This window comes from Hippichthys cyanospilos, chromosome 1 (assembly GCF_059441005.1).
Source record: "Hippichthys cyanospilos isolate Australia breed blue-spotted pipefish chromosome 1, RoL_Hcya_1.0, whole genome shotgun sequence".
NCBI lineage: Eukaryota > Metazoa > Chordata > Actinopteri > Syngnathiformes > Syngnathidae > Hippichthys > Hippichthys cyanospilos.
In genome coordinates this window covers 6,301,115-6,327,975 of record NC_142369.1, presented here as the reverse complement: position 1 = coordinate 6,327,975, position 26,861 = coordinate 6,301,115, and the positions used below count along the sequence as shown (strand labels likewise).

Genomic DNA, 26,861 nt, shown 5'->3' with positions numbered 1-26,861 from the left:
AATTAGGTTAATTTAAATTTAATTTAACTTCACTTTTCATCTTTCACACAGCCACAGAAAACAAATGTAATTCAGTCCAAATGCAGTCTACCTATGTTAAGATTTTACAATGTTATTCTCGAATTTCATTTAACTGTTTAACTGTTAACTGTTTAACTGTGTATCATGAAATGGAAGTTTTTGACAAAGCTTTTTTCTCTCACTTAAGGCTGTTGTGAAGAAATTACAGTACCTGAGACATTCTCATATGCCCTGTCGTTTAGTTCTGACAGACGAAAATCGTCTTGTGGGTCAAAGAGAAGCTTTTCGGCAGCGCACTAATTTTAAATGTACTTTCAGAGGTTTGAGAGAAAGTTTTACGTGCACTTTTGTTTCCCATTTCGCAGACCAGTTTCTTTGTTCTGCTTTCATTCCATAAGATGCAAATTAAAAAGCACGAAAAATCCTTTGTTAAAATGACTTATCGGTATTTCCAATTTGACAGGATGCTTCTCACAAATATGATGACTGTAGCAGTACTACTATCGCACGAAGAAATTTTGTGTGAAGTCCTATTAGAGTAAAAGAAAAAGTGTTGATGTCATTGTGATTTTTTTTTTTTTTTTTCCGTGAGCGATCATTAGCCTGTTGCTGACAAAGGTTTGTAGTTTTGTGAATGAGTATTACAGGATGGCATGTTTGGTTGGACTTTCCTATTTCAAAGGCTTTTATTGAAAGATATCTTCAATGAAAGCCATTTTAGTTTGGAGATTGTATGTATGTATGTATGGTGCTTACTTAGGGGCTAAGTTGCAGAATAAACACAAATGGAAGGGAGGGTTTTAATAGAGATGTGTCTTAATGGAATAATGGGTGCGTTGCTTGGTGAGATTGAAAGCGCATCTGAAGAGCAAGGCATACATCGGGATCAGAGAGCAAATGATGGCATGACGGTTCATTGTAAATGTATTTGATGGGGTTGAGGTCAGGACTCAGCAAAATTCAATGATCCAAATCAATAGATTTTTAAGTTGCATACATGTTTTGGGGTCTTGTCATGAGAAAGAAAACAAGTAAAAAAAAAAAGCAGAAGATGTCGATCTGGTGACCTCATCAATAAGTCATTGTTCCTAAGGTTGTGAACATGAGAGATAATTCCTTGCCTGGGCTTCAACAACTTTACTACTTGCTTTAATGGCTACTTGTGACATCTTTTAACAACAATAAATCTTGACGTCGGCAAATGGACACAACAGCAATAATGACGCTATACAGCAGTGTCAGCTGACCTGTCCAATAATTGTCTTCCAGGAAGCATCATCCAAGTTGATCCAGTTCGTCAACGATCTGAGAAAGGATTTACCACTTGCAGATTATAAAATAGCTGACTGAAATTTATGCAACGATAATTATAGAGAATCAAAATACTAATTGAGAGCCTTCACCGCAATTGTGGAACCTGCTACTACAAGATGAATTATTGACTTCACAGCCTTGCTTTTGGGATTTGTGGGAGGTTATGCTTCTGTTTGAGAAAGATTAGGCCAAGCAGAAAGTAAACTAGACTACAAAATGTCAAGGTGTTCTTTCAAATGAGTTCAGTTCAATAGTGCATCCCCTCTCTCTAACACCTAGATTTTTCCCTGTTTGACACAACAATCTTTGTTTATAAATAAGTAATTTTTATGTTTTATGTATTGTTTTATTTCCAAATAGTTCAAGAAAATCCACAATAAAAAACAAAAACAAAAAAACAAAGTTTAAGAAATCAGACAATGTAGACATATGACTCTGTTTAAAATGCTCCACCCCTTACAAAAATACTTTGCACTTTTTGGGGGGCACTTGGCTGAAAATATATTTCACAGGTTTGTTCACTTAACCACCATCGTAGATAACAAAAGAATATCAGCAAATCAAGGGATCAAAATTATACACAAGTATAGTGGGAAACACAGATTTTTAAGAATGATTTTGGAGGGAGGGGTGAGGGGTGTTACACAAGGGAGTGTGTGTGATATTCATAGGATTTTACAGTCACCATGATATTGACAAAAATTGTCACTAATCATTTATAACACCGCATTGCGATTACTTGCAGATTATGCTCATTATAGTGTGGAATCAGACTGATGCTTTTAGACATGAACAAAAATCAATAAAAGGTGAGTGCTTGGACTGAGTGTAACCAGGCGTCATTCTGGCACAGTGTTGCTTCACTGGGTTGGAGCCAAGATGGCAGATGGCAGCTTGTCTATGGGATTTGGATTCCTACATGGCCTTGAACTCGGCAAACAGACATCTGGTGGGGGATAACACCGGAATTAGCATATTTATGGTTTGCATTCTTGTTTAGCATATTTTCATAAAATCTTAGTGGCATCTTTGACTCAGTCTGAGGTCTAATTGGTGTGTGATACATCCATTTTCTATGATAGCTTATCCTCACCAGGGTCGCTGGCTAATTGCTGCATATCCCAGCCACCTTCGGGCAGCAGGCGGGGGACACCCTGAATTGGTTGCTGGCCAATCGCAGAGCACACAAAGACGAACAACCATTCACACTCACAATTATGCCTCAGGACAATTTAGAGTAACCAATATATCTACCATACATGTCTTTTGGATATGGGAGGAGCCGGAGAGCCTGGAGGGAACCCACATGGGCAAGGGGATAACATGCAAACTCCACACAGGAAGGGCGGAGCTGGAAGAAGTTATTGCCTTCTCATGCATTTCCATTTCAGATGCTGCGGCTCCTAGGGAAGACAGAAATGAAAAAAAAGAGATTGTGATAGATTGAAAGAAAAAAAATATGTACATTTGCACAGAAATGCTCGGAACATCAACAAAGTGTGACATTACAACTGGGTGGTGGGAATGAGTGAAAGCCTTAACTGATTTAACATGTCCTGACATTTATAGGGGATTTTTTGGGGGATTCATTTCCTACTCCCCTGTTTCCCGTATAAAGGGAAATGCCTGTGTTAGGTCAATATAATCATTTACTACCTGTTTTAATGCGGTAATGAAAGGTGTCGGATAAAAACTCAAAACAAACAAAAAACTTTTCAGCCTCATTTTAACAATATTACAGCTTCCTGAAACTCACTTTATTTATTTGTCTCCACTGTGGTGGACATTTGTTTCATTTGACTCATTGGAGCTATCCTACTAAGCATTCAAGTGCTCAGTAGAGAATTTTGCTCTGACAATGTAAACGGCGTTCATTAATGTAACTTAATCTTTGTGTGAATGGTTTGGGAGAGGTTGTTTTTTTGTTCCAGCATGACACGCGCGGTACTGAAAGTCTGGATGCATTTGTTGAGGGATTTCATCCAGCGTTTGCCTGGAACTAGAACTGAAAGTATCACAGGCCAGGTCCAACATCATTCTTGACAGTGGAAACTGCACTGTACTTTGGTGCCTTTAGATATGAAAGAAAATAATTATCCAGGGCTCAATAAAATTATTCAATAAGACTCAATAAAATGCAATAATAATAATAATAATAATAATTAGTTGTTCTTTTTTGCAGACAACAGAGAATATATGCCTGTGAGTTTTGCAAAACTGTCAAATGTCTATCTACATTTGTTATGCTACATTTGTGTGCAGATTAATTGACAACTAATAGCTAGTCAAATTATTCAGCAAGGGTTATTGATAATCGATAAATTGTTTAACCTATCATTGTCCAACTTCTCTGAATTCCACTCGCTACAATAAATATCCTCTGATGTATTTATTCCCCTAGAAAAGCAGGCAGTTTATCAGTGTTAAAAATAATCTATTTAATCACATTTCTTTTTACTCTGGAAAGCAATTATCAAAATTTTAGCAATTTTTTTTAACATGTTGCGGACCCACACCAGTAATCTAATATGTAATTAAAAAAAAAGGTTTGATGTCATTTTCTGCACTGTTAACAAGACAGAATCCGTTTTTTAATCAAGGGTTTGAAACTAAAACATGTTTTTTTTAAGCAGATTCATCAATTTTTCCACAAAACAATCAATTAATTAATCTAAAAAAAATGTTAGTTGCAGTCCAGTGGTTTGCACGTTTGCCTCACAATTAAGGGACCTGTGTTCAAATCCAGCTGGCTTTAGCCTTCCTGTTTGGAGTTTGCACATTTTCCCATACTAAACATAGACATACTAAATTGTCCTTTGGTGTGATTGGGTGGGTGAATGGTTGTTTGTTACTGTATGCCCTGCAATTGGCTGGCAACCATTTCAGGCTGTCCCCCGCCTACTGCCCCAAGTCAGCTGGATAGGCACCAGCAAGTCTGCGACCAGTCAGGATAAGCGGCTCAATGGATGGACGGATAATTGCAGTCCGCACAACTGTACTGTGCCTAAAGAGTTAAAACACCACCAGTGAGTATGCTAATCATTAGCATATTTATTTTATGTTCACCATTATGTGTTAGCATTAAGCTAGTGGGGGCATTACTAAAACAATGTTTGTCATTCTCTCCCCTCTGAACCCTCTCTTCCTCGCTCACCATTTTAGGCTCACAAATCCTTTAATCCAAGCTTCAATGTGACCCGTCTTTTATTGCAGATTAAGGGTACGTGTCTGCTGCGTTGCCCTATGAAAGTGGTCTCCGCATTGTGAGTCACTATCATCAACAACAGCAAAATTTAAGTCTCAGAAAAGGCAATGACAGTTCACAAGTGAGCCATAGTAATAGTCTTTTTTCCGTATAGTAGAGAGAATATATCATGGGTGTTTTGAGGGGTGTTGAAGCATTTCTAACACCCTTTCTAAACACCTGTCTGCAATATGCGGAAGATTTCCACTATGATTACCACTTCTCCTTTTTTCTGACTAAAATTTTCACTCACTGTTCATGTTGTAACAAGGATCAAAACACTTTTGTGAATCAATGACTTGATGAAGAATTTTCTAATTTTTCTATCCTCACATGCTGAGGTCGTGGGTTCGATTCTGAGTATGCCCTTCCTGTGTGGAATTTCCACGTTCTCTCCATGCTCGCGTGGGTGTTCCCTGGGTACTCCGGTTTCCTCCCACATTCCCTAAAACTTGCATTGTTAGGTATATTGGGCACTCCAAATTGCCCTCAGGTGTGTTTGTCAGCGATTGGCATTATATATATATATATATATATATATATATATATATATATATATATATATATATATATATATATATATATATATATATATAATCATAAATGATGGAGCATGTTTTGCTTTTGTTTTGTTTAGGATTTGAATATTTTACCTGTTGTGTGCTGCCTCTTCCGGTGGGCGGAGTCTGCCCTCACCACTTCAGTTCGATGGTTACTGCCGACCACGAGCACCAGATTGCGTCTCCTCCCTTTTCTATTGTTTCTTCTTCAATTCTCTGCGTATTTATTTTCTAAACCGCGCGTGCAAATCCGTGTGGCAGGACGTGCGAATCTTCGCCCTGCATACTACGCCCGGAAATCCCGCAGAAGATGTCGCTTCTTTAGATTGCATTCGTTGTAGTTTATAACAAATAAGAACGTTGGACACCTTTCCCTGGGGGGGAGCTTATGAAACGATATCGTTGCCATGAGTGCACCGCGCACTCGTGCAGCTGCTTATGCAGAGCGCACGGACTCGAGCAACGTGGGAGCTTTGGTGAAAATAGTCTAATAACAGGAATCGTGCGCGTCTTTTTCAACCTGTGTTATTCCTAACTTGGTCAAGATTCAACGCGAGGATGTCCCGCAGCTAAAAAAAAAAACGAAACTGCAAGTGGAATAAGTATCGCAAAACGAGCGGACCTTCAGCCAACGCTTGAGCGAGACAGAAGCCGAGCTCGGATGATTTCTGCCGGCGTTATGTTGATTCTGCTCCCGGTGTGTTGTCTGCTCCCCGGAGCCACTTGGGCAAAGGCTGTGAGCGGATTGCAACGTGAGTAGATGCTTTCTTGAATGCAAAGCAATTGTTCAATTAAGGGAATCGCACACCAGAATGTTATGGACACCTGTGATTAATATTCTATCTTTGCACAGCTGAGCAATGTTTACATCTTGTGTTGCAAATTATTGTTCGAGGTCGCAATGTTCGCCAAAACTGTTTTTGTCTCAAATTTTGAAAATGATCAAAATTTCCTCTCCACAAGAGCAGAAAAAACAATCAACCTTTATTTGCGATCGTTTGGCAATTTTTTGACAACCGTTGGCAAACTCTGGCAACATTTTGGCGAAAGTTGGCGACCTTGAATGAACCCTGACGAGATAAGTGCCACTACCTTCACAGACACTTGTCACCCCTCAATTGGATATGGGCCTTACCTGAACAAGACTTAAGCATCACTCAAAAAATGGCAAATTTTAAAATATTTATGAAAATAATATTAAACATGTAAAATTGTTGACGTATTGAGATAATCATTTTGAGACCCGTCGGTATAGAAAATGGGTGGATGGATGAATCTCTCTATAGTCTTTGGATCAACATTATGGAGCATAATAGGCACAACTGGAAAACTGGTGAAGTGGTATCATTGTGTTAGTAGCGGCTCATTTTTATTCAATGTTTTATCAACATCAATGCATACTGATGATTAAAAACTGCAATACAAGCAGAATAGATGCAGACAATTGCAAATTTTGTGTATGTTGAAATTACTTGAACAATTCTGTACCGTTATGAAAAACAAGAAATACTGTCTCTCAAATAATGTCAGTGCATACAAGTGTGCCAAGGAAAATCCAGAATAACGACACACAAGCTAAGGAGAAGTCAGCAGTTTAGTGCTCCTGTTCCACACTGAAGGCTCAGTTTCAGTATTCTGCCTGCAGCTTTTTATTTTTGCATGATAAATGGTGATGGAGTGCCAACAAGTGCACAGATTAACCACAAGCACCAGGATGAGAGGTCAAAATCTTGTATGAAATGTTAAAAAGCATGAAAGTGATCCCCGCTTGTAATTGTATAAAATCATCCCAAATTGGCCCCAAGCTCAATGGCAAGAGAAGCCCAGTTCTGGAACAAGCTCCCTCTTTGTGATGTGACCGACAAGGTCAGCAGCACAGATTTGCCAAGCTTCCTGTTTTCTGGAAAGTAGAAGGACAGTTGGAATCAAGGAGAACTCTGAGATAACGCAATAATTCATCACAAGTTTTCTGGAGGGTAAAGAGGAAGACCTGGACCATGTGACGATGTTTACACGCTGAGGCGATGATGACGAAAAGATGTTGCGTCCGCTGAGCGGTCTTCAAGAATGCTTTTACTTGTACTATCATTTCAAAGTAAACAGAGAAAGAATAACAGTGTGTGTGCATGTCATGCGACAGAGCTCAAGTTATGTAAGAGAGTGGTCAGGTGTTGTGTATTTGAAAGAGTGTGTTGTGCCTAGACTGACTACATGGTGATTACACACACACACACAGACATATATATATATATATATATATATATATATATATATATATATATATTTGTGGGCACATCACATATACAGGAAATGTATTATTTTCTTATTATTATTGTATAGTTAAATAAAAATTAAGTAAATTGGTTAGGCTGGCTGTTACATCTGCCCATCGATGGATGGTATATATATATATATATATATATATATATATATATATTACGGTAAAAACATACATACACGATGTTCCCATCTCGTTTCAGTTATTGGTTTATAGTTGCTATAAATCTAATGCCATTAGCTTGTCAATGGTGATGTGTAGCATTAAGCTAGCAGAAGTTCATTAGACAAAATCATTATTACATATTGTTTTTTGATGGTTTTAATTTTCTTCTGTGTGTCAGTTTTTAAGTCAACACAAACATAAAAAAGTGAAAGTTTAGAGAATTTCCCAAAAGTATATTGTACTATAGTTTTATACTTTTAACTGAGTGTGAAAAAAAAGTGGTTAGGACTACTTTAAAAGGAGGGTTTTAACAAGTTTCAGCTTTGGATTTTCACCTATCAGGTGAGTGAGGAATGTGTTAAACGGGGTTTCGCAGGTCTCTGTGGTTCCAGTTGCTTCAACTGCGTGAGCCGCCCTTTTTAATGCCCGTCACGTGAAACTCATCTGGGTGTTAGCCCCACAGGAGGGGGGTTGGCAGGCACCCACCAGGGCGGCAGCTGCCAGCACATACAATTAGCGGCCATTATGTTGTGCTTAATGACAATATGTGTTCATCTACTGCAGGGGTGTCAAACATACGGCCTAGGGGCCGCAATCAGCCCGTAAGGCGGTATTATACGGCCTGCAAGATGATTTTGTGACGCATTATTAAAAAAATGAACATGACTGAACCCATTAGTCCGCTGTCCATAATCAATAGACTGAAATTCTTACTTTTACAAGCAATGCCCGGATGAGCACTGCAACTTACTAGCGGAAGTGAGCAGTTTCCATTCTTCTGCGGAACTGCTTGCTGATCGCTTCAGTGACAGAAAGTGAAACACGACATTAGTTTTAGCATTAGCATGTAGCTCTGTCACGCTACTGCCCAGCTCAAGTAAAACCCTTCGATTGCTGGGCCATTACCAGACATTTGGCCTTAGTCCTTCTTGTGTTATAATTTTATGTTTAAAAATATTACTTTATTTACAGCTCAGCAGTTAGCACAACATTTTCAGTTTCTTCTGTTACAGTTTGTATGTCAATGGGTGCCACCCAGTGTCCAGATTGAGACACTACAGCACCATTTTCTTGTTTGTATTTTTCTTTGCACTTCACTGTATTCCTTAAAAAGAAGTTGTGCAAACACACATTTTGATTTGGTCATTTTCCTTCCGCCGGAATATATTTATTTATTTATTACAACATATTGACCTGCTATTTGCTGGGAATGGGGACCAGGCATAATAGGAAAAATCTAAACCATAGTGACAATTGCTTTAAAGTTATATAGCATGATTTTATCAATCTTTTCTCCTTGTGGTGCCTGAGCTAAAATGAGTTTGACACCCCTTCTTCTTCAGGCTGTTTATAGTTATGTGCAACCAGGTGGACTTTCTAGTCAAATAAGAGTTGCTCTTGTATCTCCATACATGCAACATGTATCGTCCGTGTGCTTTTCTACCACCAAATTCACTTGACTAGAGGAAAACTATGCGTATGTGTGGGCGTGGATGGTGAATCCTTTCGGGAAATAAAGCAATTGATTCCCAGCGTCAGATATGTGCCTTGCAGCCTCTTGGTTCGAGATAAAACAAATGGAGAGAGATTTCATTTCATCATTTCATAACATCCCCAACACTTTCATCCATTGTTTTGTCCAGTTGAGCTCAACTAAATCTTCCTCATGACGTTCTTCTCAAGAACACTGGTAGAAACAGATATGGACTGAGAGTGGATTGTTTGTTGTCAGACGAGTGGGAGGAAAAAGGAAGCTTTATATGTCATGACAAGAAAAGTGTTTTTCATCCCCGCCTCTCATTTTTCTCCTACTCTTCGCCCATTATTTTCCCATCATGACGTTGAAAGAGGCCAGTGTGGCTTTCGATTGAGGGCTTTTAGCGCATGTTTTAGTTTCTTCTGATCTGCTTGACATCTTTGCTGTGAGGTCTTTTAGAGGCTCTCTCACATCTCAATGTAGCAATCGGAAAAAAAAAAAGATTATTTTGTTCATTTGATTTTTAGTGCTAGCAATGCTAAGCTAGCAGTAACTGCAAACAAGCTGGTTTCAACCTAGCCTACGTCAGTTGCATGACATACATACTTGAGTCTTACGTGAAATACTAAATGTTATCGTTTTTAAATGTATCTAATTGAAAACCAAATAGATGTCATAAATACCTGTAAAGTGGAAAAGTTCCTTCGAAGTCTGTTCAGCTGCCTGAGGTCTCTTCATTCTGCCTAATTACCTCTCATTGAGTGAGACAGATTTGTGAGCACATCACATATACGGGAAATATATTTTTTTATTATTGTATAGTTTTGTAAATTGTTTAGGCTGGCTGTTACATCTGCCCATCTGTGGATGAATATTCACTTCACTGAGCTAACTTTGTCACGTTTACATTATATAATGCTGAGTAGTGTAAATGGTCTCTTTTCAAATGATTTACACCTCTAAAGTCACGTTAACATCGCCAATTGGTTGTTCTCCCTATGAAATTGTGGCGTCTTAAAACCCAAATGAGATCATTTTCCTCACGAATGTCAAACTAATCTGTCACTTTTTATTTTTTTTCAATAAGCGGATGACAATGTACCGCCCACAAAAAGCATACACTTCTCATATGTTTTAACTGCAAAGGAACCACGAATGCACCGCACACATTAACCCCGCCCCCTCTGAGAATGACACACTGCCTGCGTAATGCGTGAGCCCGTCCAAGTAAAGGTCACCTCGAGTCAAATGTCAAAAGGCCACGCAGTCTTCATAAGCCTTTTTACGATCTTGAGTTTTCTCTGCTTGGCGCCCTTTGGTCTTATCCTACTTTTTCTTGCCTGATTCTGTGTTTGTGTTTGAGAACTCAAAATGTCAAAGCCATGATCAACTAGCATTGCTGCAAAGGGATTTTTTTTCCCACCCCATCTTAATCCACGTCCACTCACATCAATCTTGTTCTGTTTCCACACACTCATTAAATCCAGTAAATCTTATGTCACTTGTTGATGTTTATCTTGTATCTTGATTTTTTTTTTTTTTTTCCCACTGGAAGATTTAGAAGCGTGCACTGAAATAATTTATCATCCCCTCATTGCAGTTCTTTCCAATTCTCTTCTGGTTCTCTTTCCATTCCTTTCATCAAAGAGAAGAGGACAGCAATTATTATTCATAGAGAGCGGTTTTAGGCATTTAAGCTCTTCAGGACACAGCAAGTCTTTTTTTTTTTTTAATCTAACGTTGTGTGAAAGTGCAACATCCATCTTACACCTTCTTTATTATAATCAAGGCAACCCCAAGACATTATTAATTTTAAGTGCACTTGGAATGAGTTAGGACTTGTGATGTCATCGATCATGTCAAAATATGATGACTTTCAATATGCCACACTGACGTCCCTGCTAAATACTTGCAAACGGAAGGTCGAGAGATACGCCCTATATGTGTCAAATTTAGCCCATGTCTGGCTCATTTACAGCCATTCAAAACTGGCAATTTTGTCAATTTTGGACATATTGAAAACCTATGGTTTTATTTAATATGTCTTTCCTCAATTTTGCATTAATCCTTTCAACGGCAACTCGCGAACGGGGCGCAACAGATCTAAACCACCGGGTGGTGCTAGCGGGCAATTTATGACATTTGCAAGCCTGTCAATGACTTTGATGATTGGCTTAGCCTGGACTCCCATAATGCAAAAGTCTTCAAAAGTCATAATATTCTAATTACGACATAAGAAATATTTCCATTTCAATTTCATAAATATATAAACCGCATAGTAACTTTTCTATTGTCACAATTTTACAATTTTTGTACATAAAGTGATGTAGGCCCCCTAAAAAAAAATCCAGGGGTTAATATCATCCAAATCCAATAGCAGCTTTTTTTTCAATAATTATTCTTCTATTTCTGTATTACTGTAGTCTATCTAAAAAGATTTATTAGTTTTGCATCAATATTACCAATATTTTGCTCTTTTTATTGATGTTAGGGGCACAACAAGTAACCAAATCTTAGTTTTCTTATGATTTTGCATTGTCAATGTGAAATCATGTCCTAATATTTGTACACCATCTGCCCCAAAATAGTACTGGGTTGTATTGGTATACATCCAAAATAGAATCTCTTTCTAACATTTCATATTTAAAAAATAAACAAAACTATGAGTCATTCCGGCTCAAGGCTGCGATATTGGTATTGTATCAAAGTGAAATAGTTGTCTCGGGACACCCCTAAATGTCCTGTTTTTGAATAAAGGCATAGAAAAATATTTTTTAAGAAAATCTGATTAATTGATTAATTAGCAAAATAACAGAATAATTGACTATTGAAATTACTGGTAGTTGTGGCCCCAAAACTAAGTGTTCACTATGGATATCTTTTGCCTCATTCTCCTTGGATAAATCTATTTAAAAAGCAATTGAAGAATAAAGGGCCTCTTCCATCTTCTTCTTATACGCCATCCGTCAGATGATTACTACTAAGTGTCACCCGGATAGGCGCACGCACTTTCCCTCTCCAATCAGGTCAAACCTGTTCGCAGCCGAGCCAGAAGCACCTTTGGCTGGACCGGTTTGGAAAGAAAATAAAGATGAACTTGAAATCATTTGCAACTCAACGAAGCACACTATCGCACACACCCAAACAAGCTGAGTAAGGGTCCTCGAAGGTTATCTCAGATTATAGTGCATTTGTGTGTGTGTGTTTTGGGGGGGTGATTGGGGGTTGCTTGTCATAAGGAAATCCTTAATGACAGGAAACTGGCAAAGGCAGACACAAAGGGAAAACCTGTTAGTTGTTTTCCCACACCAATTTACTATTGTGTCTAATCGCTACTTTATAGCAGTGTAAAAAAAATGTGTTGTGTGTTTATTCCTACTTGTGCTTGCAGTAGTGCTCTTTTTATGCACTCATTAAATCCCACCTTCTGTGTCTCCCCTTTTTAATCCCTCACGGCCCCCCACGCTATGCTTTCTTTACTGTGGTTGCTTTTAATGGGAGTGTCAGGTAGAAATTAAAAGCACCAAGGGAGATATGACCTAAAATACTTCGCTCTGATCGACACTGGTGGTGGGAACACTCCCACTCTTTAGAACTGTGATTCTCAAGCTTTTTCAATGATGCGAAATATATATATATATATATATATATATATATATATATATATTTTATTTATTTTTTTTTGCATGAAAATGAAGTGCTTTGCCATCCATCTATGATTTATTCATCTTTGAAACCACTCTTGTTGTGTTATCTCTTCATATATTTTCAGGAACTCCAGAAAAAAGCTCATGTAACATCGTTTGATTAATTTCTGGATCATCTGCCAGAAAATTTACTAGTATTGACACATCCATATACAACTTAACAAAATAAAGTCTATGGTATTTTGCAAAGGAGTCACTATAACACTTTAGCAATACGATGCAGTCATGTTCCAATTAATTTGCTCTTAATTTGATAAGAAAAGCATACTCTTTTGTTCACAGCATTAAAAAGCATTAAACCAATTTACTGATACCTGCAGAAGCCCTGTTAAAATGTCACACACTTCCTGAAGTGCCTTTACGTACCCCCAATGTTATAGATACACCCATTTGAGAAGCACGGGTTTATAACATAGATTTTAATTAGCATTAATCTAGCGTAGTAAAAGGCTATTCGGTATATCAAGTGTAAAAGACAGCTCTTATATTTGCAAACTGCTGGTTTAGGCCGGAGTGTATTTATAGATTTTTACATTGTAATGTTACGCAGGTATTGTAAAAGCATAACCTTACAAATGTGAACGTGTTTCAAAACAAGTTGCACAACTTGAAGGCAAAATGGTTAAACGCAGGCAGTGATTGGGTAGCACGGAGGTGTGTTTGACTTTGGAGTAATATTTTGCCTGCCGGCTCTGTGACGTCAAGGAGCATCTCTAGCAACCTCATCAGTGTAAGTGCTCTTTATATAACAACCCCCCCCCCCCCCCCCCCCCCCTTCTATTTCTCGCAACTCCAGTGACCCAAATGGGATCCGAGCAGTCCAGATGAGATTAAAACGCTTCTAGTCCTGATGACTCACTATAGACGCAAGGCAGAATTAGATGCTGTGCATTACAAACATGGATTTATCTTCTTAACTCATGGATGCATTGGACGGATGGGATGTTTGCGTGGCAATGTTTTCCCAGCCAGAATATTGATTTTTAAAGGAGCCAATTAGTGAGGCCTGGAGTTCAAAATAAAAATGAAGCTGCCTTTGTTATGCTGCATGCAAATGGATTAAGATTGTTTTGGTATCAGTTGCTATGCAATTACTAGCTCTTTTTAGTTTGCTTTCTTACGTCAAATAGAATTGATCTCTAATTAAGCTCTCGTTTCTTAGTGACACATCAGAACCTCAAGTTTGTTTCCGAGATCTTTTTCAGGGTTAGTCTTCCGGCTCTGGTTTTCCATATCTAGTTTTTCAGGTCTACGTCTACAGGTCTTGTTTCCCAAGTCTTGTTTTTTTTTTCTTCAACTTTGCCCATAAAGACTTGTACGTCTCCACTTCCGTGTCATGACTGCATCTGGGTCATGTGACAAAGCTGCCAACAGAAAGGAAGTCATCTGGTGTAAATGGTTTTGCCTCATACATTTCATTAAGGTTATTATGGAAATCCAAAGATTTCTAGCAACAGTGTGGCCACTTAAGTTATGCAGTAGCATATGAGTTGATTGACTGACAGATTATTGTTGAGTGCTGTAGTTTCAGAATACACAACCATAGTGTTTGATCAGAAACTCAGATATGCATATTTTATAGTAATTGCCTGAACATTAAAGACAAAACAATGCGGTAATGGACCTCTTTCCATATGTTATGTTAAAAGCCTGGGTTTAGTATTGCAGAAGTATTGTACCTAATGGGATTGTGTGGACACAGTGGAACACACAATAGTAGCACTGTTCAAACCTGATACTTTGAGCTCGTTTGACAAATGATTAACAGTGTTAATGGCTTACTGCCTGTGTAAGTGCAGTCTAATGAGCAACAGATGTACTCGTGCTGCTTCCCTTTGTTGTCTCTGCAGTTGTATGTCAAAAATGTCTTGTCAATCTGCAGGGACAGTTGTGCTCAGAATGCGATGTGCTGCGCACAGTACCTGTTAGATGCGTCAACCCCATGGGCAGACTTTCCCATGAGTCATTTTATTCAACGTGGAAACACGATACATGTACAATAATGGCGGTGTTGACAATACAAGGTGAGGCGCCGGAGGGTTCGTCATTCGAGCTCTTGTGTTGTTGCTCTACGGGTGTCGGATATCCGAGTTGTATGAGATACGGGAGGTGACCTATCGGTGTGAAGACAGCACGCACTGTCCAGAAGTTTTTCTTAGTAGTCTGTGTGTGTGAATCTATTTGTGTGCGCCTACGTTTGGGTTGAGGGAGAGGGGGAGAGAGAGAGGGGGAGAGAGAGAGAGAGAGAGAGGGAGAGAGAGAGAGAGAGAGAGAGAGAGAGAGAGAGACAAATTATCGCCAAATTGTCTCTCGCTTCCTTTGTGTGTTCGTGTGTATGTTTGCGTGTCTGATTACCAGTCGCCAGATCATCCATTGTGAAGCTGTTAGCACCCATCGTGTTCATCAAACATAAAACAAGAAAACTGCATGCAAGACAAGGCGGGTTATCGAGTAAACATAGCATGTTCTTATTTACTGTACCCCGCCCGTCATGTGTGTTCCTACACCCTAACCACACGCTCATGTGTGTGTGCACGTGTTGTGATGCAGGACTAAAACTTGTGTCATGCGCCGCCACTGGAATTCCACATTGTGCAAGGACGTCCCCAGCTGTACTTGTTTTTGTGGTGAGTAGTGTGTACCACATACAGGCCCTTGTTTGCGTGGAGGAACAGGTTTTTGGTTTAGATCTGAGGCCTTTTTAGTGCTATCGACACCAGGGAGTGGAGCAGATTAAACACACATAGAATATTTAATGGTAAATACAAAATGATAATTAAATCTGATATTGTATATCAGGTGCTGGTTCTAGAAGGGCTACGCCAACATTGTTCACCCAAAAAGGCTTCATTGAGAGGTGTCAGCTTCTCTCTCAAGTAATCAGTGCGGCACTAATATTAGTAGTTCTCTGATGAGCATAAATTATACACAACTGTGATTTTATTGTCTCTACAGGCTATGTTATGTTAGGTGCATTCCTTAAAGGGTCAAACAGAACATAAGCGGTGGTTAATTTCAGCGATGGGGGGCTTAATAGATGACATTAACCCTGCTTGGTGCTGGATGAGGGAAAAGTCCCAAAACTGAGATGACGTAAAGTAACCTCCTCAATATGTGGAGGTCAACATCAACATGTCTCGTTTGCGAGGGAGAAAACAAACAGTTGTAAGTGGGGGCGTGCGGATTATTTTGAGTTTTCCTACTCGCCAGTTTTCACACATGAATGACGGATTTGGTTACATAATGGAACGGACGCTCTCCGGGGGGGCGTGTCTCGCAGGGCATGAGATGGCAAAAATAAGACATAACCTTACAATGCATTGAAGGACATGCTTTTTTTTTGTTATGTGGTCTTGTGATGAGCTCAAGGCAATATGTGTTACAGTTATTCAGCATCCTGTGTGGAGGGCACATGCTGGCGCTGCTAAAAATATGATGGGTCAACACCCCCCCGCCCCCAAAAAATTGTAATATGTTTTTTATTTTTTTAAAAATAGCGCTTCATGATGTTTAAATAGTATTACAGCAACTGAGTGTTTCTTTTTTTTCAAGATTACTATGGCAACACCGATTGTAATCATAAATGGGGTCTTTTGAATTTCAAGGTGCTACTGTATAAGATAGGTCCTTGCATTTTATGAGGTACAACACACACACACACACACGGATTTTTCTCTCATAGAAGGGAGATCACAGATCCATCTCATTGATGCATTTCCTAGCCCCTAACCCTAAACTTAACCACCACAAATGATTGCCTAATGTTAATCCTTACCCTAACTTTAACTAAAATCAATTTCACAGCTGTACTCTAAAACCAAATACCGCAAGAATTAGAGGTCCCCACAAAGACTGTAAAACGACACACATGCACACACCCTACCTCCCTCATTGCTGGCTCAGGTCATATTTAATGTATAAAGAATGAATGATTGATGCCAAGGGAAGCGAATGTCTATATTTTAAGACTACCGATTCATGTATTCACTCAGCGCTCTCTTCTTCAAAGTCGATGCTGCAGTCTTCTCATTTTTATACAATACCTAAAAATGATGCATTTGGTACGTTTAACCCTCATATTGTCACTTGTTTGAGTCTTTGTGTTTGTAAAAGGGCAAATGATGTCGCCAGAGGAGTTTGGTCGTTGCAGAGGTCTCGCAGTTTGATCTTCCAGAAGACCTTGCCTTTGGCCTCTGTCATCAGCGTTTATGTCATCTTTGTACTTGATTGCGTATGCAAGGACAGACAGAACACGTTCAGTGAATGGGCCTTTTGTTTGTTTTTTTTTTTTTATGCCACGTCCCTCCACAGTCCGATATTTTCAATATTACTCCTTGTGTGTGTGTGTGTTTTGGGATGTGAGGCTCCATTAGAGCTCTGGTGGCTTTCAAAGTGTCTGGAGGCTTTTAGTAGAACAGTTGGCTCTTTGGTGAATGAGGAAATGGACACACACTTGACGGGGTGCTAGAATTTGCTTGTGCATGCTTGTGTGTGTTAGGGCTGCATCTATCGAATATTTCTATCAAATATTTGGGTGTTTGGGTGCGAAAAAATACCTATATTTGTTTGGTCAACATTTATGAATCCAGAAAAAAAGGTTAAAATATGTAATAACAATAATAAAAGTTTTACATTTTAGGTAATTAGCATATTTTTAACGCTAAAATTTAACCTTTTCTCTGGTTATTTTTGAAGACAATCTGCTAGTTTAGTAAGAAACTTGAAATCAAATTAGCATTTGGCAGGCCACATAAAATGATGTGGCGGGTAGGTTCTGGCCCCCGGGCCTTGAGTTTGACACCTGTGAGTTACCTGAACAGATTTACTGTATACCTTAAAGCAGGCATGTCCAAACCCGGTCCTCGAGGGCCACCTATCCTGCATGTTTTTGATGTTTCAGTCATCCAATGCAGCTGATTCAAATGATCAGGTTTGTTGTCAGGCTTCCGCTGAGGTTGCCGATGAGCTGATCATTTGAATCAGGCGTGGTAGGAGGGCAGAAACCTCCAAAACATGCTGGATAGGCGGCCCTCGAGGACTGGGTTTGGACATGCCTGCCTTAAAGGGATAGTTTGTAAGAATTAGACCATTTTGCATTACGGACAGCAGGAGGTGCTGCAGGTGCTGCATTAAGATATAGATATAACAAACATGGCCGCCTTCCAGAGAAGTGCCACCCCCAATGTAATTTAATGATAATTAGACCTATGGGTACATTTAAAATATACTGTTGGTCATTAAGAACACATTCGGTCGCAAGTTTTTGAAATAATTTTGCAATCTTTTTTTTTTACAATCATTTAATTTATTCCTTTTTAATGAAAAACTAAAAAACTGTCTAAATATTACACACTGTCCTTTTAAAAAACACCCAGTCTTTCAATCTTGAGGAGTCATAATGCTGAACAGCCCCTGCAGATTGAGTGAAAGAGGCTGAGTTTTTTTTGAGAGTTGAACGTTCAAATGCATAAAATAAATTGATTTGTCACCACATGGGATGGATTAAAACTAATGTAAGGATAGAGCAATTCTTTTCAAATTGTGAAAAATGTGAAATTGATGCAAGGTTTTCGTCTTTTTTTTTTTTTTTTTTTTTTACCCACAGTCACAGTTTTAGGTCGGCAGGAGTTTGGAGCTGTGTCCAATTTCAGCACGTTCCTGATGGATCACACGTCGGGCGTCCTCTTTCTGGGTGCCAGGGACACCATTGTGGCGGTGGACACCAACAAACTGAATGAGCCGCCCCGCACGGTGATTGATCAATTATTATTAATTGGAAGAGTCCTGACAGTAATGTGAAATTGATTAACAATTTGATGGGTTTCCTCGTTTCAGGTGATGTGGGAAGTACCGCAGGAGAGTAGGAATATTTGCATGACGAAAGGAAAAACGGAGGTGAGAGACAGATGAAATTTTACGTGACTGCCACTCAAAAGTGAGACAGGAAGTGGCATCCTGTCTCGGAAACCAAATGATGTTATTGCTAAAGAGGAAGTGTTGAGTCATTCTGCACCTTGCTACAACCTTCACTTCTGCAATCTATTGAAAAATACACATTTTGGTAGCTCCTTTTAAAAAGAGAAATTTTGCGTATTAAACAAATTCTTGCATCTTATTCAAAATGTATTATGTTCATTATTTTTCGCATAAGATTTGCAGAATATATTGCATCACACCAAAGTTGCATTTTTGTGACAATCCCTAAGATATATGCAACTGTTAATTCCCATATCCATGATTCTCTAATACATACAAAAATGTGGACCCGCCAATGTTGAATAAACAATTTTCACTTGCAAACTTATTTGTACATACTTTCAAATGTTCAATCATATTTGCAAGTATGTTCACACATACTTGTAGGCTAATTGCTAAATACATATTTCCCATAGTGCCACGAGGTATTGACTTGAATATATGCATACCTTGTGGCGTTATGGAGAAAAAAAAATGCGCAAACAGACTGAGACATAATGAAAGCATAAAATTAAATGATTAAACAGTTTAGATTGTTTTTTGAAAATATTATTATGATGTAGGTTAAATGCTTAAAAAAATGAGGCATTATGAAAAAAAATGCAATGTTTTTAGCAATTAGCCTAGAAGTACATTCAAAAAAATTAGAACATACAAGTATGTTTGAACATTTTTAAATGTATTTGCAGATAATGTATGGTCAAAAGTAGTGTACTTGCAAGTACAATTGCACTTATTCCCAGATAGGTTTGAACATACTTATTTTAAATGCCATTTTTTTTTCCCCATAATGTCACAGGATGTTGACTTTGGCCAAACGGACATAATAATGAAACCAGATAACTAATAAGTTTTTTTTTTTTTTTTTTTTTTTTATCATTTAACCTACAAGTACTGTAAGGTCATGCATATCTGCAAATACATGGAAACGTACTGGCAAATCCGCTTGAACAATTTCAAATACATTTTAATTTATTTGCAAATGCATTCAAACATATGTGTGGGCTACCTGCTCAAACCATAACTTTTATTTTCCATGTGACTCAGTATTGGCTTGTGCATGCGCATACCCCATGGATTTATGGGCGGTAGAAAATGCCAAACGGATATAACAATACTTATAAATAATTTTTACTTAATTACTTTTAAAACATATTGTTATAAAGCGAACCTTAAGATTCTTCTGTTTTCTTCGGCATATGTGCAAGTCAATACCCCACGGAATTATGGGAAAATGCTATGTTTTTTGCATTTAGCCTCCAAAAAAGTTCAAATGTATCGGCAAATAATGTTTGAACTTTTGAAATACATCTGAACGTATTTGCAAGTTTGTGCGTATTTGAATGTACATTTGCTTCACTGTTTATCCTCATTGGAACCTCAAATTTTTTGAGACGAACATCTTTCTTATATTAATAACTGAAATGTATTATGAGGATATGTTATCGGTGTTATTGAGCTAAATTACTAAACTTTAATCACAAGGCAATGCCATTGTGAGCAAATGACGCTCATACCTGTAATTACTGTTTGTTTGTCTCCCTCTGCAGGATGAGTGCCATAACTACATCCTGCTTTTGGAGTTTCATGCTGATGGACAACACATCTACGCGTGCGGCACATATGCCTTTGACCCCAAGTGTGCCTTGCTCGTGCGTATGTTTTTGTCAATATTTCTATTATTTTCTGTCCATTTTTTAAGCTGTCAATGCCATCCCACAGGAGAGGTCCACCCTCACCCTGCAGGAAGATGCAGATGGTCATGTGATCATGGAGATAGGGAGGAAGAAGGTGCCCTTTGACCCCAGAAAGCCCTTCACAGCTGTCATGATAGGTGAGTTGCTGCATGTCGTTGGTTTTGTTTCTTGGACAAAAATCACTTTTTCATTCTTCTGCGTGCCAAGGCGACTTGCTGTATGCCGCCACCTCCATCAACTTTCGCGGTACGGAGTTCGATATAACCCGGGCAACGGGGCCCGAGCAGAAGCAGGTCCGAACCGAGCAGAAAGTGCACTGGCTTGACGGTGAGTCCTTTGCACGATTGGATGTGATAACGCAGAAAGTGTTTCTCTAAGGCTTGTTTTTTTTCTTCTCCCCTCCAATCAGAACCTGACTTTGTGAGTTCAGCCCTCGTGGAGCTGTCAGCGGACAACAACGTGACGGGAGAGGACGACAGGATCTACTTCTTTTTCAATGAGGCGGCTATCGAGTACAACTTCTATTCCAAAGTCCGAGTGCCCAGAGTGGCTCGAGTGTGCAGGGTGGGGAGCAAATTTATTGATTCTTGGTGTGAAAGGAATCTTACAGGAACTCTGCTTACGAGAACTGGTTTTCAAGACTTGATATACCAAATGGCCTTTTAGTATGCTAGCTTAATGCTAATTAGTATGGATGACGACAAAATCTCGTTATTTAAAACTCCAAAAGATTTCTTGGAATAGTACATAAAGGAACGCCCACAGTATCTTTTTTTTTTTACTGATAATTTAGGTGAAGCTACTTCAGGGAGTACAAGACAATTAAGAAGGCCTCTTCAGGTATCAACAAATCTGACTTACCGATAATTCTTTTTAAAGTTTTGACAGTGTATTAATTTTCACAGAATTAAAAATCATTTATCTCATTCAAAGACAGGGTGGTATTTTCACATTTTTTTAAAGAGACCAGACATATACCCATATACAGTACTTAAGTATTGATTTAATACTTGAGTAGTATTGCTTTAATACTTAAGTATCTGTAAATTAATGTCCTTAATGTACTTCAGTATCGATCTAATACTTAACCAGGGATTTAATTGATTTAATGGGATTTAATGTCTGGACTCTTAAAAAAAAAACGTGAAACTATGTCCCCGGCATTGAATGAGTTAAATTGTTTTTAATTCTATGAAAATTCCCCTCCACACGCTGTCGGCATTAAAAAGAATTAAATCAGATTTGTTGATTGAACAAGTTAACTCATTCAGTGCCATATATGAGAATTCTCGTCTTTTAAATTAGTAATAACAATAATAAAATTCTGGTCAAATTCAGTTTTGTTTTTTGTTTTTTGTTTTTTATAGAGTAGAGCTGATACACTTGACTAATGTTTACCTAATACTGTATACGGAAATTGAGAACTGTAGTGCTAACTGTGACCACTGGATGGCAGTGTTTCCACACTTACACCACAGCTATTACCTCCATCAAGTCTAACAGAAGAATGGAATTCAATCTTTCATTTGCCAGCACCAATATTACTTGATTTTTTGGCAGGACCCTTTCACTTTTTGCAATGCATATCAATCGGTTGTTGCAAACTATTTTGCATTTGCTTTCAGTCCGATGTGGGCGGTCTCCGGACCCTGCAGCAGCATTGGACCACTTTTCTCAAGGCGGAGCTAGTGTGCGAGGACAAACTCCAACATCTGCGCTTCGACGTCCTGGCAGACGTTTTCACCTTACGATATTCACCCCAAGAAGCCAACAGCACTCACTTCTATGGACTTTTCACCACCCAGTGGTAAGCGGAGGGAGCGCACTTGGGCCTGGCAATTCATCTGAGCTTCTTTCTTCTAACTTGTGTTTTAGGGAACCGGAGCAGTCAGCCGTGTGTGTTTTCAGTGTGTTAGACATCATCAGAGCCATGAATGGCCCATTTAAGAAGAGCAACGACAAAACCGAATTGCCCACACCGATGGGCTCGCCAAGGCCTGGCCAGGTACTGACTTGTGTTACAATAAAGTAAACACCATACGATATCGTGTTCACTTGATATTTATGGGCCTTGCTGTTTCACAGTTTTTCCGGTGCAATTTTTTTTTTTTTTTAACAAAGTCTTTTGAAAAAAGTTTGCATTTTGATTGTTTAAACAGAAAGAAATGTGTGAAAATGTCAACATAAGCGTGGGGAAAGTGTTTTAAATAAGGGCTTACAGGCTTGAAACGTTGTGTACCACATAGCATAATTGGCTGTCATATTTCAATCTTTTTGGAAAACAAGAAAAAAATGCAATTTTTAAAGCACTTTAGAACTTGTTGATAATGTAACAAAAAAAACTATTTAGGTATATGAATAAATAAAAAGAAAAAAACACCAATGTATGCTTGAAAAATTGCAGTGTTTTTTTCCCCCAAAAACATTGAAATATAACTTAAGAAATGATGGAATGTGGCTGGTAATATAAATGAAGAAAATAAATAAATTTAAGCAAAATAGCAAACAATACACTAAACGAAAAACATACATAAATGAAAGAAAACATTTAAAAACATATAATAAAAACAAAGCAAAAGAAGAAAGATAAAAACAATAATAAAAAAAAAAAGAAACTAAACCTTCTATCTTCCTTCTGCCCTTGAATTTACCCTCCCACTCACCCTCACCAACATGAGCCTATCAGGTTATGCCAAACAGAAAAACAGCCAATCAGTGTCCACTTAAGTCTGTGATTGACCTATGTTTTCCAATCCCCAATAACTCAAGCACAAGAAACTCGACGGAGAATAATCTAACTAATCAGCATACAGAAACCATAAAGTGAGATATAAAAAAAAATAGATTAACGTAATAAAAAATGAACACTTTAACTTTGTATTAAAAGCTGTGTAATTGATCTGTTAATTTGATAGCCCTAAAATAACTAAAACTAATAAACTTGCCCTAAAACACAAATAAAATGAACTTCATTTAACAAAAAATGAAATAAAAACAACTTACTATGAAAAATCCAACACTATTATCACACTGGGTCTATATTCTTGTACTAACTTGAATTTTGTTTGTCACTTAAAAGTGAAAGCTTTTTCTTTCCTCCCCCACTTTTGAAAGTGTCTGAACAACGCGATGAAAGCAGAGGGCTTCGACTCCTCCCTAAAAATCCCCGACAACCTGCTGGCGTACGTGAGAAATCACCCCCTCATGCAGCAGAGTGTCAGTGCAGCGCCCCTGCTGGTCAGAAAAGGAGTTGCGTACACCAAACTGGCAGTCACGCTGACGAGCCACAAAGCCGCCGGCCAGAGAGATGCAATACTGCACCTCGGAACAGGTGAAAGGCGAAAAATTTCAAAGTGAAAGAAATAGTGCGTCTTAATACTGTTTGTATCATCAGATTATGGCGCGCTCCATCAGGTGGCAGTCATAGGAGAGAATGCCACTTTACTCCGGGAGATTCCTTTATTTGAGCCGACGGAGCCGGTCAACAACATTTTGCTGCATCAAGTAAGTGGCGTGCGTGCGTCTTCGCCCGCCCGCGTCAGCCGGTGCTCATCAGCCGGCTGATTTCTTGCCGCTTCCTGTTTGTTAGGATTGGGCTGTGGTGGGCAGCCCCGCGTCTCTAGCTCGCGTCAAGTCGGAAGAATGCACGCTCTATTTCAGCTGTGAATTGTGCGCCCGCTTCCGAGAACTGGGCTGCGAGTGGGACGCCAGCAAGGAACTCTGTCTTCGCTCCACAGAGGCGTACGTACGACCGTTGGCCATGCGGAACTGACAAATCCAGATAACTCACTAATATTCAATGTGTCTATATGTGAATTCAGGCCTGGTTATGGAAATACCATAGAAGAAGCCTTACGAAAATGTGACACCCACAAAGGTATTTTCATCACACTGTGATACTCTGATATAATTTTTTTTAAGAGGAGCCAAACTTATTTCCCTCTGTGATCCCACATCTCATACTCTTCTTTTTTCTTTTTTCTGGACCCCAGAGCAATGTTCTCCGCCCATCAAGGAGCTGCGTGTGTCACTGGGTTTGCAGATCTTTTTGCCATGTGCGCAGTTGTCTCCCAGGCCTTGTAGCTGGGAGCACCCTCACAACAGTCTCACCAAACTGCGCCACCCTGACCTGGAGGTCATCGTCACCAAAGACGGGCTGGGAAGTTACGTCTGTACATGCCAGGTACCAAAAAGACAAAAACAAAAGGTCAAAAATGCATTACAATTCAAATACAGTGATACTGTAATGTAACTAATTACTTTGAAAACTACAATAATGCAAATAATGCAATACAGTTTATATGTCTAGTATGTGTGTGTGTGTGTGTGTGTGTGTATATATATATATATATATATATATATATATAGTGTTGGGCTAGTTACTTCAAAACTGTAATGCATTATTTGTTGCGCACCGGATTATAAGGCGCACCCTCAATTAATGACATATTTTTTAAAAAATTCCATAAAAAAGGCACACTGCATTATAAGGTGAAACAGTAGAAGCAGTCAAACTTTTTTAGTAGATTACGAACCATCTTTTTGACAACTCCATTCATTCCCAAAATAAATAAACAACTGTCTTATGTTTTATTAGTATTTCTGTGACAGTTTATCTTTTAACAGCAAGGTATAACATGTAGTGCAACATTTATATCAGGGAACTTTTCCTCCAAAGCAATCACAATATAGTAATATTCAAAGCAATAACATTAATAACTCAAATAATAACTCTAAACTCTCAATAGCATAATAATTCAATGTCAATATGAGCAACCTTGTTCAACTGTAAACATACAAAAGAAACAGGTAAAGCTTACTTTATCACTTCATTCCCCATGTACGAATCCCAATCTCAATATTGATTCATATATAAGGCGCACCGGATTATAAGGCCCACCATCAGTTAAAAAAAAAAAAAGGCTTTCAGGTGTGCCGTATAGTGCGGAAAATACGGTACTTATTACTGTAATTTCAAAGTAATTAGTTACATTACAATATTACTGTATTTGAAATGTAATGCATTACACTACTTTTGCACTACTTTTAATTACTTTCACCACCATAACTGGAAATATGGATTTACCATTCTTAATGTAGATCATTGCACATCCAGTTGAAAGGATGCAGATTTTCCTCCCAAAATGGACTAATGTACATCAGTGATTGAAATATGAAGAACTCGATAATGATGGAGGTGTAATTTCATTCTTTTAATTTATGAAATTTTACTGTGACATTTGTTAAAATCTGTTGTGTTTTTTGTGTGCATTTGTATGAACTTGGGTCTATATAGTATAAACATCTATACACAGAACTGCACCTGTTCCATCTGTCTCGTCCAGTCAGTAACAATTTTCAATATCTCAATACATTGAACAGGAAGGTCAAATCCATGACCCCACCCCTTGCCGTCGAGCGGCCTATCAGCTGACCCTCGAGGACCCCAGCGCCGCGGGGGCCGTGGCGGGATGCACCCGTCACGTGGTGGCCTTGTACGTCCTCTTCTTCTTCGCGGGATTGCTCTTCGGGGTGACGCTCTTCTACTTCCTCAAACGTCGGCACGCCGGCCGTCCACGGGAGTCGATGGGGAGCCGCTTGCTGGGCTCCTCCTCCGCCACCCCTCAGTCAGGGGTCTGTTTGACTGAGAAACTCAACGGGATCGATGCGGGCCAAGACGGGAAGCAGGGCAACGGCAGTTACCACGGCAACAATTCGGGCGCCATAACAGCCGACAACAAAGCCAAAAACGGCAGCGGAAACCCCCCGTATGCTAACTACAACATTTTATCCTTGGACGTTCCGGACGGACGGACTGCCAGAAGGGAGGGAGGGGGTTCCAAGGGGGGCGAAAGGGAGTCATCCGAGGTGGCGGAGATCGATGTCTGTCTGGACGAAGGGATAACGGGACTAGAGGAAGAGTTTGCCAGATTCCCCATGTTTAAATCACAAGCACCCCTCGCCCCGTGTGAAGAAAGCTCCATTTGACCGGCATCTCCATTCGGATGCCGCTGAGCGCTAAAATAGCTCATCGAGTTATCACTGCCTTTGGTATCACGAAGAGATGCCACATACTGAAAAGAAAATCTATATTACGATGCGTTTTCTGGAGCATATAGAAGAAAAACGGAACATTGGACAACATGCAATGGAAATGTGACCGAAGGACTCAAAGATGTGAAAAAGCCATACTGCCCCCGCTTCATTTTGCTCTCTTCCTTTCTCCGAAGAGCACTGCACTGCAAAACACCACTCCTGTCCTGTGACTCTTGCACATTTGAAAAGCACCGAAGGACTGCCGAGCAGCAAGCGTGCAAGATGCAAAGTGGAACCTTGTTCTTTTTATGTGGATCTCTAATATATTGTTTTGTCTTGTTTTTCTAATAAATCACATTTGGTAACCCAAATACAGTTAAGGCAAA

The 26,861-nt window shown here is 39.1% G+C and overlaps 1 protein-coding gene and 1 long non-coding RNA gene across 3 annotated transcripts; one reads left to right on the top strand and one right to left on the bottom strand.

The window, feature by feature from the left end:
* Positions 1-1,746: 1,746 nt before the first annotated feature.
* Positions 1,747-5,570, bottom strand: LOC148428819 (uncharacterized). The gene is made up of 4 exons (XR_015865984.1): positions 5,233-5,570; positions 2,595-2,738; positions 2,429-2,501; positions 1,747-2,281 (listed from the first exon to the last, which is right to left on the bottom strand). It is a non-coding gene; the product is annotated as an uncharacterized LOC148428819 (long non-coding RNA).
* sema4f (sema domain, immunoglobulin domain (Ig), transmembrane domain (TM) and short cytoplasmic domain, (semaphorin) 4F) lies at positions 4,264-26,861 on the top strand. Of its 2 annotated transcripts, none has more exons than XM_088418122.1 (15): positions 4,264-4,361; positions 18,372-18,517; positions 18,602-18,661; positions 20,293-20,394; positions 20,465-20,576; positions 20,647-20,766; positions 20,849-21,003; positions 22,065-22,246; positions 22,315-22,444; positions 23,554-23,770; positions 23,834-23,943; positions 24,029-24,180; positions 24,261-24,316; positions 24,432-24,622; positions 25,822-26,861. In XM_088418122.1, exons 2-15 carry the CDS (start codon positions 18,428-18,430, stop codon positions 26,425-26,427), a joined length of 2,283 nt encoding a protein of 760 aa, XP_088274248.1. In that variant the 5' UTR covers positions 4,264-4,361; positions 18,372-18,427; the 3' UTR covers positions 26,428-26,861. The 2 variants fall into 2 exon arrangements, with proteins under 2 accessions (XP_088274248.1, XP_088274238.1); XM_088418112.1 differs by lacking the exon at positions 4,264-4,361 and adding an exon at positions 5,223-5,891.